This window comes from Globicephala melas, chromosome 4 (genome assembly GCF_963455315.2).
Source record: "Globicephala melas chromosome 4, mGloMel1.2, whole genome shotgun sequence".
Lineage (NCBI taxonomy): Eukaryota > Metazoa > Chordata > Mammalia > Artiodactyla > Delphinidae > Globicephala > Globicephala melas.
The window spans coordinates 3326990-3339133 of NC_083317.1; the positions used below are offsets into that span (position 1 = coordinate 3326990).

The 12144-nt window shown below is 52.6% G+C and overlaps 1 protein-coding gene across 2 annotated transcripts in view; it reads right to left on the bottom strand.

Annotated features, from left to right (window-relative positions):
* The window catches only part of UBASH3A (ubiquitin associated and SH3 domain containing A), a 39712-nt gene extending 29253 nt beyond the window's left edge, over nucleotides 1–10459 (bottom strand). For both annotated transcript variants that reach the window (XM_030835480.2, XM_060297533.1), the window contains exons 1-4: nucleotides 10347–10459; nucleotides 8322–8375; nucleotides 5434–5620; nucleotides 2342–2540 (exon numbers count right to left, since the gene is read on the bottom strand). In XM_030835480.2, the coding sequence (XP_030691340.1) occupies nucleotides 2342–2540; nucleotides 5434–5620; nucleotides 8322–8375; nucleotides 10347–10459 (553 nt within the window). The remainder of the gene's footprint in view (nucleotides 1–2341; nucleotides 2541–5433; nucleotides 5621–8321; nucleotides 8376–10346) is intronic.
* Nucleotides 10460–12144: the final 1685 nt, after the last annotated feature.

Here is a 12144-nt window from a genome sequence, read left to right on the forward strand (position 1 = left end):
GGCTGAGCTGTGCCTGGTGCCTCCCGATCCATCAGGGTCAGGCCCAGGGTGCCGGCCGTGGAGGGCAGGGCGGAGCCTGCTAAGGGGTGGGCGATGGACGTGAGGTCAAAGCCCGTTTCCCGGGGTGCGGAGCGGGTCAGCACGAAGCCCAGGAGGCGTGAAGCAGGACGCGGCCGGGCTCTAATGCCAGGTCCACCACCCACTGGCTTGGGGACTCTGTTGTCACAGATGGCCACACCCTGGGTGGCCTAGAACAACAGAAATTTGTTCTCATGCGTCTGGAGGCTGCAAGTCCAAAACCAAGGTGTTGCAGGGCAGTGCCCCCCGCTGAAGGCTCCCGGGGAGGGTCCCTCCCGGCCTCCTCCAGCTCCTGTGGCCCCAGCATTCCTTTGCTTGTGGCCACATCCCTTCAATGCCTGCCTCCGTGGTCACATGGCCTCTCCTCTGTGTCTCTGTGTCTTCTCGTCATACAAGGACACCGGACTTAGGGCCTGTCCTACTCCAGTGTGACCTCAACTAATTACATCTAATAGAGACCCTATTTCCAAATAAGGTCCTTTTCTGAGGTTTTGGTGGACTTGAATTTTAGGGGACACTTTTCAACCCATGACAGTGACCTTGGGCAGGCACTTTACCCTGCACAGCCCTCGGTCACTCTATTTTTAAATGAGTGGTCATTAAGAGCTACTTTTGGGGGGCATGGGAGTAAGTGAGGTACTAGGCCTGCTCGGAGGCAAGCGGCTGATACACTGCATCAGGACAGGAGCCATGTCCGTCGTCCTTCTAGAGACAAGGAGATTCAAGAACCATCCCCTGAACTCACGTTTACATAAGGGAGGCAATCCGCAAGGACATGGGGTGAGGTTATCATTAGCTGCAAATATGACCCCAGACTCGACAAGCGAGCCTCCAAATGGAGATCTGGGACTAAGGAAATTATTCATGTGACCGGCACCTGCGTTCATACATGTCTGCAGGGGGCAGGGAGGGGTCCTGCTACCAGGGTGCTGCGGCCTCTTCGAGTTTCAGACTCAGCAAAGCACAGCTGTGCGGAGCACCTCTGAGTACCAGGACCACGGGGAAGTTCCCCAAACATACCGCACTGTTTAAAGGGCGAGAGCCCCAGTCATTTGCAGAGAAAGCAAACGACTCAGGGGTCAGAGGACATGATTCAGGTCACATCACCAACCAGAGACGAGGGAAAATTCACACCTGAGGTCAAGTCTGGAATTCTTCCCAGTAAACCCCAGCCGGAACCTCAGTCTCCAGACCGGGGCTGGTGTCTGAGGAAAGTGAATTTGGTTGATTTGCAAAGTGAGTCTAGATAATTTTCCCCCCAAGAGGCCAAGGAGACAAGACTACGCTCATACCTAGAACGTTAAAATGAATCAGCTAGGACTTGTGTTCTACATACAGCGCTGGCCTGGTGAGGAGGCCTGCCTCTGGTGGGCGTGGGGCTGGGGGAGGTGCCCCAGCCTACGATCCCCTGTCATCATGTGACCACACACCGTCCCTCCTGGGACAGTTTCCCAGCAGCTGGAACACGGCTGAGCGTTTTGAAAAACCACATCGATGCAGACAAGGCTATTCCCACTCAGAGAAGAGCCGTCTGCTAGTTCTGAGTCTTTCTATGCGCTCACTCTGTTTTGTTTTTAATTAATTTTTATTGGAGTATAATTGATGTACAATGTTGTGTTAGTTTCTGCTGTACAGCAAAGTGAATCCGTTATACGTATACATATATCCACTCTTTTTTAGATTCTATTCCCGTACAGGTTATTACGGAGTACTGAGTAGAGTTCCCTGTGCTATACAGCAGGTTCTTATTAGTCATCTATTTTGTGTATAGTAGTGTGGCTATGTCAGTCCCAATCTCCCAATTTATCCCTCGCACCCCTTTCCTCCTTGGTAACCGTAAGTTTGTTTTCTACATCTGTGACTCTGTTTTGTAAATAGGTTCATCTGTACCATTTTTTTTTTCCACGTGTAAGTGATGTCATATGATACTTGTCTTTCTCTGTCTGACTAAGCTTACATTTTTGAAGGACATCCTGGCCCGTTACGGAGGTTCTAGCTAATCGTTCAGTCTCAGGTTAAGGCCGTGTCATAGCTGCTGGCTGTAAAGGGCCAGGTGGGTGTGGAAGTGACCTGGTGAGGGTGCAGACAGCCCTGTGCCCGGCCAGCCCGTAGGATGACCGTCGCTGCATCAGGGAAACAGCCTCACTCTTGCGGCCCTGGGGTCTGCCCATCGCATCCGAGTGTGGCGGGCTCAGCCCCAGGCACAAAGGGACCACTTTCTATTAACCGGGCCCTGCGTGTGCTTCTGCCTGGGGCTGCCTACCTGCTAAGATGGACGCTTCCGTGGCGAACATCACAGCAAATTCCTGGATGATGTCTGCGGTGCTGTCGTTCACGAAGAAGCCCAGGTAGCTGACGGAAGAATGGAGCACCAGAGGCACGGCCGGGGGGAAGGCGCCCAGGGTCCTGTCCCCGGCTCTCTTCAGCGCTTCGTACAGACACTCCAGCTTCTGGTCCTCGCACTGAGGGACAGAGACGGGACGTCACCTGTTACCTTAGCTAATAAAAGTCAGGCAGCCTCGGGAGCCTCCTTTCTGTCCACGATGCTGTAACATAACTTAACTAGTCCTGGCGTTTGGGGTGATGGATCCGTTCTGTAGCTGGTCCCCAGTTTCTTACAGAATTCAGGTCCAGCTCTTTTGGGAATAGAATAGCCTTTGAGTGCCCAGGTCAAACATCCCTTGTCCCTCTAAACATGTGCCTCACTCCATGTTGAGTTGACCCAACCCCGCATCACATCCTGAGCCCCGTCCTCCGGTCCTGTGGCCCACAGCTGGGCTCAGCGCTGCATCACTGGCTTCTGGAGGTTTCCTGTAGACACCAAGGCAGCCCCGGGGCGCACCGCTCAGAACCTACCCTACTGAGGAGGGTTGTAGCCTACCCCTCAGCTGCTGACCTTCAGACCCGGCAGCAGGCCACACACTCCGCCAGTGACCGAGCCATCCTTGCCCCCAACGGGGTCTCCTCTGACGTGGTCTTGGCTCACAAGCTCCCCCTCAACTCTGCTGTCACCCACTCACCTGCCCTCTGGCCACACAGCCCTTGGCTCCTTGCTCAGTGGGAAAGACTCCACGCGCCCGTGTGGGACCCCAGTGGAACCCTGACAGAGCGACCCCCTTCGGGGAGCCGGCCAAATCCCGCTCTCCCCAGCAGCGGGCTCCCTCTGGGCTCCCCACAGCCCTCTTTACTCTCTGAGCTATGAACCTTATCATCGCTGGTAATGTGCACTCTCAGCCCCCCTGCTAACCAGGAGCGCGCTGAATTCAACCCTTTCTGTTGTATCTTTGCAGTCCTCGTAGGGCCTGGGAAGCTCGTGGTGCCTGGAGGGCACTCACCTCGTGGTGCCTGGAGGGCACTCACCTCATGGTGCCTGGAGGGCACTCACCTCGTGTGATCTGGGAGCAAGGGGGCCGCGTTACACACCGACCTGTGGATGACGGCGCTATGCGGTGGTTGAGCGTTATTTTACAGAATCAAAGGCAAGGGTGAATCCCTATTACACTCCTGTGCTGCACAGGGGCGCTCAGCCACCAGGGCAGGGTGGGACGTGGGGCGGGCGTGAGGGGGCAGCTACCTCGAGAGGAGGGAAATGTGTGTGTGTTATCTACGTGTGTGGTGTGTCTGTGTGTCACGCTGTGTGTGTCTCTGTGTATCTGTGTGTATATCTGTGTGTGTGACATGGTGTGTGTGTGTGTATGGTGTGTCTGTGTGTCACGCTGTGTGTGTCTCTGTGTGTGTATCTGTGTGTGTGACATGGTGTGTGTGTGTGTATGGTGTGTCTGTGTGTCACGCTGTGTGTGTCTCTGTGTATCTGTGTGTATATCTGTGTTTGTGACATGGTGTGTGTGTGTGTCATGCTGTGTGTGTCTCTGTGTGTATATCTGTGTGTGTGACATGGTGTGTGTGTGTGTGTGTGGTGTGTCTGTGTGTCATGCTGTGTGTGTCTCTGTGTGCATATCTGTGTGTGTGACATGGTGTGTGCGTGTGGTGTGTCTGTGTGTCTGTGTGAGATGCTGTGTGTGTCTCTGTGTATCTGTGTGTATATCTGTGTGTGTGACATGGTGTGTGTGTGTGTGTGTGTATGGTGTGTCTGTGTGTCATGCTGTGTGTGTCTCTGTGTGCATATCTGTGTGTGTGACATGGTGTGTGTGTGTGTGTGTGGTGTGTCTGTGTGAGATGCTGTGTGTGTCTCTGTGTGTCTGTGTATGCGTGTGTGCGTGCACAAATGGACATGCCTCGACAGGCTGGGAGGAAGAGTTGGGGGCCCCGGTCAGCTCGCCGGCTGTCAGGACCCGGTGTGTCCATTTCTAAGGTCATGTTCGTTGCTGGCTTCACTGCCTCTCCTTTCCCTGATGAGCTCCTAGGACAAGCCAGGAAGGAGCCTGTCACACATGCCATCAATGTGCACGTAGGGTGACGAACTCACCCTGGTTTGCCTGGGACTTTCCTGGTTTCAGAACCTGGGAATCCCTCCCCACTGGCCCTGGCAAATGAGGATGATTGTCAAGGGCTTTGGAAGATGCTGCTTCTCCTGGGCATCTTCTGGAAGCCTTCCTGCACAGGTTTGCAACCCCCTTTCCATGCAGCGCAAAGGAGCCTGGAACAGAGGGCTCCTTGGGCCCCGGTGGGACCCTTAGAGTTTGCTGGCAGTAGAGCCGGGTGGGGCCAGGGTGTGCCCTCAGTACTTTCCTCTGGTCGGGAGCCACAGTGGTGTCTGCCCCTCCTTCTCTCACTCTCATGCCTCCCTCTTGTCTTTTGAGCATCCCAGGTCCTTCTCACCTTCCCAGGACCCCATCCTGGGAGCTGCAGCTGGCTCTCTGAACATCTTTTGAATCAGAGAACTGGTCCCCCAGGCAGGGAGAAGTCCTACATCTGTGGCTGGCCAGCCCGTCCTTTAGTTGATCCATCACACACCTGTGTGAGGCATGGTGCTGGTCTCTGGGGGGCAATGGCAAGTGAATTATCCTCCTTCACTTGAGCGGTTCAGTCCAGTGAGGGATGCGGAGCTGAACCAGACACATGGCCATGCAACAGGGAAAGAGGGCCGCTAGACTTAGAAACAAGAGGATGGTGGGAGCACAAAGGGCAGCAACCTGTTCTGCCTGGGGAGCTGGGGAAGACTCAAAAAGGGAGGGGATAAATGAGTTGGGTTCTGAAGGATGAATAGAAGTTGACCAGATGAAGATGAGGAAGAAAGTAAAGGATATTTCACACAAAGAGTCCAGCTAACACCACCATTGTGGACCACCCTGTGAAAGGAAACCCCTCAATTTTGACCCATCACCACCTAGTTCTGGCAGAAAATGACTCAGCTGCTGTGTTAATGAGCATGAAAAACTCCTTGGACCGACTCACCGTGAAGAAGTCACAGAGCGTTATGTGAGGGAAGACCTCATGGGCTCTGTTCTTTGCGCACTGACGCCTGCTCTCTCTCCAGAACTCTTGAAGTTTGTCCAGCAGGGGTCCCGTGGGACAGAGGAAAAGGGCGTACTCCTGGGGGATGGGGTCGTCGAGAGAAGGGTCATTGCAATGGCAGTGCAGCCTGCAACAGAGAATGGGACACTTTTACCTGGCGTCGTGGCCAAAAGAGTCTTTCCCCATGGAGGACACGGGACAGTGGTGACAGCGACTCAGAACAGCAGGCCGTGCAGAGCAGAGGTGTCCATGCCCGGGCGGGACTTGCCGAGCATGGGGCTGAGTGTGGCCGCAGAGCAGGTCAGTGTCCAGCCAGGTCTCAGATCCTGGCTAGTCTGATTCCCAGGCCAAAGACCCAGAAAAGCAGAGAAAGGTGACAGAAACACTCAAAACCTGGTCTTCTAATGGTGTTTGTGGGCCAGTCATCTCCTTAGGGTTGAAAATTTTGTGGAAAAAAACTCACACTTTAATTTTATCTCCAACTTCAAATTAAGTGTAAAAATCAAAGCCACAAAGAACTAGACAGAACTTAGGTGGCTACTATACTTTCTTTCAATTCAGAAAGTTATTTTAAATACTAAGAAAAAGAATACTAGGAAAAATGACATAGAGCCCCCAATTCAAGTTCATTCTCACCAATAATAAAAAAAAAATTGGGGCTTCCCTGGCGGCGCAGTGGTTGAGAGTCCGCCTGCCGATGTAGGGGACACGGGTTCGTGCCCGGGTCCAGGAGGATCCCACATGCCGCGGAGCAGCTGGGCCCGTGAGCCATGGCCGCTGAGCCTGCGCGTCCAGAGCCTGTGCTCTGCAACGGGAAAGGCCACAACAGTGAGAGGCCCGCGTACCGCAAAAAAAAAAAAAAATTGAGGCAACCATGAGACACTAATTTCTCACTTGTCAAATTAACAGAATGTCTTTGAGAGGGTGAAAGTTAGGCTTAATTGTGTCGAAGGTGCAGTGAGACTTAAGGATGAATTTCTGCAACCTTTACATATAGCAGTTTGCTAAGATGTGTCAATAGCCTTAAAATACCCATTCCATTTGAACTAATAATTCCACTTCCAGAAATTTATCCGAGGCAAAAAGTATAGATAAGACTTCATATAACATATTCATTGTACGGTTATTTATAATAGGAAAGAAGGAAAAAACGAGAAAAAAGATAGTAACTTTATCATGCAGTCATTGGAAATTATGGATTTGAATAATTTTTGATGACTCAGAGAAGTGCTTGTGATATAATATTGAAGTTAGGAATCAGGGTACAGCCACTGGAGAAAACATAAGATACACACAAATACCTTCTCCTTAATAAAAAGAAAATACCAATAGAGGAAGCTATACCCCTTCCACTGTAGCTCACTTCCCCTTTTCTAGAGGAAACCTCAAGTCTTAACCCGCTTTGTTTTCTTCTAGACATCTAGGTAACCAATCCAGATAGCACTTGTGTGTGTTTTATATAAATCATAAGCTATTGCTCAAATAATTCAGCAACTTGCATTTTTTACTCAACCCTGTGGTTTTGTAATCTCTCCACATCGATACACATACATCTGGGGAAGTTTGTCAGAATGAACCTTCTAAGGTCTGTATAACAGTGCACCATCTACATAGCTCATCCACCCATGCCATCGATGGACAGTTAAATTGTTTTCTTTTTTTAAAATTTCACAGCTCTGTGATCGAGATTTTTGTACGTGTCCTTTTAGGTCCTCTGTGTCTCTCCAGGGAATGTACTTGGACATGAACTTCTGGGGGGCAGCTACACATTCTCAGTGTTGATATTCACCGCTATTGCAGCTGAGAAAGCGAGAGACCACCTTCCCCGCATTCTCACCAACACTCGAAGCCGCCTTTTGCTGTTAACGGCATCCTGATTTGCAGCCCCCCCGCCCCCGATTAGGAGTGCGGTTGCGCCCACTCTCACAGAATCTCGGGGACCCACCACCTCCCTGTTCTCCGGCGGGTCTGCTGGGCTTTCTGGCTGAGTCACCACTAGCACGACCCTCAGGGCAGCGGGTTTGGTTTTTAATTCCAATTCTGCAATTGACTTTAGGGTTAGCCTAGCCCAGAGGGTCCCAGGTGCTTCCCTTTGTCCCATACAGGGCTGGCATTTTTGCCCTTGGCCTAGAGTTGTTGGAGGAGGAGGGGGTTCCCGCCGAGGACACGCTGAGCCCTAAGAGACCTGGTGCCTGTGTCTGCCATCCTGCTCTGGGGAGGGCACCCCAGCCTGGCGGGACCTGGGGTTTTTGTTTGATTTTCACTGCAGCTATTCTGGGGCGGAGCACGAGGGGACTTCCCACCAGGGGAAGGATGATGGCATCAGGCCACACGCGGGCGGCACTGAGTTTTAGAGAACGGGGTGTCCTCTTTGATTCCCAGGGCCAGAAACCGAGGCCCATAGCAGCAGGAGGCTGGCAGAGCCGCAGAGCTCCTGGAACCCAGAGCTCCCCCCAGCCCCCAGGCACCTGGCACCCTGAGGGTCAACGTGCGAGGCCTTGGGGGGCATTCAGCACCACCTGCAAGTTCTCGCCCCATCAGAGGTGAAGACGGTGGCAACCTCGCATTCATATCAGCAGGAATGGCTCTGCCCTGTTCACTCAACAAATCACATGGAAATTACTCTTCGCTGACAGGCACGTTTGGATTAAATCAGACTTTTAAGTGAAGAAAACGTTCAAAGTTCTCTCTCTTTTGTTTTCCATTTTGACCGGGGCCTCTTTATTCCTTTCCCTGGGTACTGGGTGGGCGGCGTGGAGGTTCCCCGCCCCCTGGAGTGTCCTGGGCACTTCCCAGCGCTCACCCTGCAGAGACCTCACCGCACCTACCAGTCTGACGCCTCCGCCGCCGTCTTCCTTCCAGTCGCCGCCAACGCCTTGAGCCTGTGGGGAGGGAGAACGCGAGGAGCTCTCAGAACCTGCCTTCTGTTCTTTGGAAAAGGTCAGAGAGACAGGAGTGTCCCTGCAGCACATGGGACCTTAGGGGGTCCCCCCCAGGGGCTGGACGGCCAGACCTCACAGTGGGATGCAGCGCCCAGGCCTCCGCCCTCCGCGTGGCATCACTGTGGTTTTGGAAACGCAGACGCCCTGCATCTCAGCCCATCATTTTCCTTCCCTGGCCCCCACCCCCAGTCCCTGGCACGGAATCCAAGGGCTCCTGTCCTGAGGTCCACCCACACCTGAATCCCGCGTCCCCATCCCTCCCCACGCACCTGCTCCCAAGCCAGGTGGACCCGCTCTTGGACCCTTGAGTCGGCTGCGCAGGGCCATGTCCCAGGCTTGCACACCTGCCTCCCTGCCAAGATTAGGCCCGGTGCCAACATGCCCTGGGGCAAATGGCACTGGGTCTTCCAGGCTCGGCTCAGAGGTTTCTCTTCCAGGAAGCCCTCCGCAAACCGCCCAAGCAGGATGCCCGTGCAGCTCTCCTGCACTTCCCCACAGCACATATGGCCACCTTGCCCCTCATCTCAATGGACTTGAGTCCATCTACCTCATCAACTGGACCACAAGCTCCCTGGGCCCAACCAAGTCTTAAGCATCCTTGAAACTGGGATGAACGTACACTGAATGGAGTTTAACTGAAGGGGACTGAACTGGACAGATGGAGCTTGGTGAAGGTAATTCATCCGGGAATCCAGCCTGGAAATAGCCAGAGTTGACCAGGCACCCAAGATGGCCAGTGCCCAGCGCTGCTATTTCAGAGGATACTGGCGGGGATGAGGCTGCTTGGAGACGTTAACAGGAGCCTTACCTGGGTGCTCTCGCCTAAGGGAGACGTTTAAAACACGTTTCTCCACCTCCAACACGCAGCTGTTTAAACTGGAAGGAATTTTGAGTATGTCTCCGATGGTGGCTTCGGTCACATAATAAAGCGTGAGTGTTGCGAGCGTGAGTGTTACTGGGAGTGGGGTTCCAGCCCTGCCCTTCCAGAATCTGCCCTCTCCAGCCTCGGTGTCCCCGTCTGCCCCTGACGGACGGTGCCCGGCCCACGGCAAGCACCCTGCACACGCCTGGTTCTGTTCCCGTCTCACAGACCCCCGATTTACTATGAGCATAACATGACAACAAAGTCCTGATTTGGGTTGGGGAGGAAAGGGGTCCAGCCTCAGTCATTCCACGCAGCCGGGCAAGGGTTTGTCATCTGTCTAAGGAGAGTTTGCCCCCCCACCCCAAATCCAAGGTTACCTAAGGGGACTTATGATGTATTTCCCACATGAATAAACACGTGAAAAGCACCAGATCTAAGAACACTGTGGAAGCTGCAACCTGATGTCAGTCTCAAGCTCATTGTTTTGGGGGACCCTGTCCTCTCCCGGAGGGTAACCTTCAAGGTGGAGTTGTCTCTGTGTGGCCCTTCTCCTTGGACAAGTAGGCTCATGTCCACCCTGCTCGGGGAGTTCCTTAACCATTTCGCTCCATTCTCAGACATTCAAGAGAGTCCTCCCCTAAGGACAAGGGGTTTCCCTGCATGTTTAGAACTACATTCTTGTGTATTTCAAGAGATCCCAGCATCAGAGACCCACCCGGCTTTGGGGCTTTCAAATTCGAGTCTAAAAAGCTGTCTCAGATTCACTGAGCTGCCCACAGAGGAGGTACAGCCAGGCCCCTCCAAACCCTGCTTCCAATTTTCACAAATTTCAAGGTCCCTCCATCACCAGCCAGCAGAGTTTGTCTTTAAAAGGCAAAGATCGTGTCATTTATAAAAGCAGAAAAGGCCTCATTTTGAGCCAGTCTCTGGCCCTGCACGGTGCACCCCTTGACAGGAAGTAAGTGCTCTGAGCCACCTGCAGTTTTGTGGCCCCAGAGGGGCCAGCTCAGGGTCCAGGGCACATGGCCAGCCAGGGCGGTACTCACGCGATGTGTGCCGGGAAGCCCATGCCCAGGAGGGGGTCCAGGAGCGAGGTGGTGCTGCGGCCCTTGAGCTTGTTGGAAACCTTGGCATAGATCTGAGTCTCGCCCGCTGCCATCTCTTCCTGATGCCGACTGAAGCGAGCAGATAAAGCAGGGAGGGAGAGGCAGGGGAGGCTGAGGCTGAGAAGAAAAACCTCAAGCCCGTTTTGATCTTTCTGACAAAAGCTAATATCCTGTTTGCATGAGCTATTGGTTTTCAGAATTCTCTTTGCAGAGTACGGGTGTAAGGTCAACCAAGCCCCTTCCACAGTGGGGTTTGGAGTCTAGAGGTCCAACCGAGTACCTGCAGGGGATCGGCCTTGGCTCTGACTTGGGCTGTATTGGGGAGCGAGTCGGCCTGAGAGGGAGGGGGCAGGGTGGGGGAGGGGAAGCCGGTGTGGGGTTAACTCTGAACCACTGTATCTTAACTTCCTTATCTGCAAGGCACTGCATCTAGTGTCCCTGCTAGCTCTAAAAGGTTTGGCTCTTCTAGTTATTCATTGACTTTTTTTTTTTAATTTAAAAAACTCTTAAAGTTTAATATGCATGCAGAAAAGCTGATGAATCGTACGTGTACAGCTCAATGCATTTTCACAAAGTGAGCTCGCTAACCTAACCCTCCAAGACCAGCAATAAAACAAAGGTCCTCAACCAGGGGGATTTTGGCCCCCATCCCCAGGGACCGCTGGCAATGTTTGGAGACATTTTTTGTTGTCACAGCTGGAGGAGGGGGTGTTTGCTACGTGCACCCAGTGGGCTGAGGCCAGGAATGCTGCAGCGTATATGACAGCAAAGAAGGGCCCAGACCAAGATGTCAACAGTGTCAAGGTTGAGAAACCCTGTTCTAGAACATCACCAGAACCTCAGAAAACCCCTGGCCCCCAGCATCATTCCCCCAGCCTCCTCGTTTTCTCCTCCCTCCCCCAAAATGTAGCTGCTGTGCTCACTTGTATATTAATTTTGCTCATCTTTGAATCTGACATAAACAGAACCGTACGGCATGTACTCTTTCATGTCTGATTCCTTTTGCCCAAAATTATGAGTGTGAAATTTATCCACGTTATTGAGTGTAGCCATGGTTCACTGTATTGCTGTGAACTATCAGATAAATGCACCCTAATTTATTTCTCTAGTTCTCAGCTGATGTACATTTGGGGGGTCCAGTTTTGCCGCTGCACACCTTCTTGTCTATGTGTGTGAGTGCCCCATGCGTGCATTTCTGTTAGGCACCCGTCTAGGTGTGGGATAGTGAGGTCATAGGACATGTGCATCCTTCATTAGAAACTGCTAAGCAATTTTATAAAGCACTTGTACCAACTTGCCCCCTTGCCAGCAGCGGAAGAAAGTTCCTTCTGCTCTACGTCCTTGCCCACACTTGATGTTATCAGTCTTTCAGCCAGTCTGGGGCTGCGTCGTTGTATCTCACTGTGGTTCTAATTTGCGTTTCCCCAAATGTCAGTGACACTGACCACCATGAGACAGGCTGTTGACCATCTGAATTTCCTCTTTGGGGATGGGCCTCTTCTAGTTGTCTGCCATTTTTAAATCGGATTGTTTGTGCTTGCTTATCAATTTGTGGAAACTCTAGAGATGAGTCTTTTTTTTTTTTTTAAGATGTTAGGGGTAGGAGTTTATTAATTAATTAATTTATTTTTGCTGTGTTGGGTCTTCATTTCTGTGCGAGGGCTTTCTCTAGTTGTGGCAAGCGGGGCCCACTCTTCATCGCGGTGCACGGGCCCCTCACTATCGCGGCCTCTCTTGT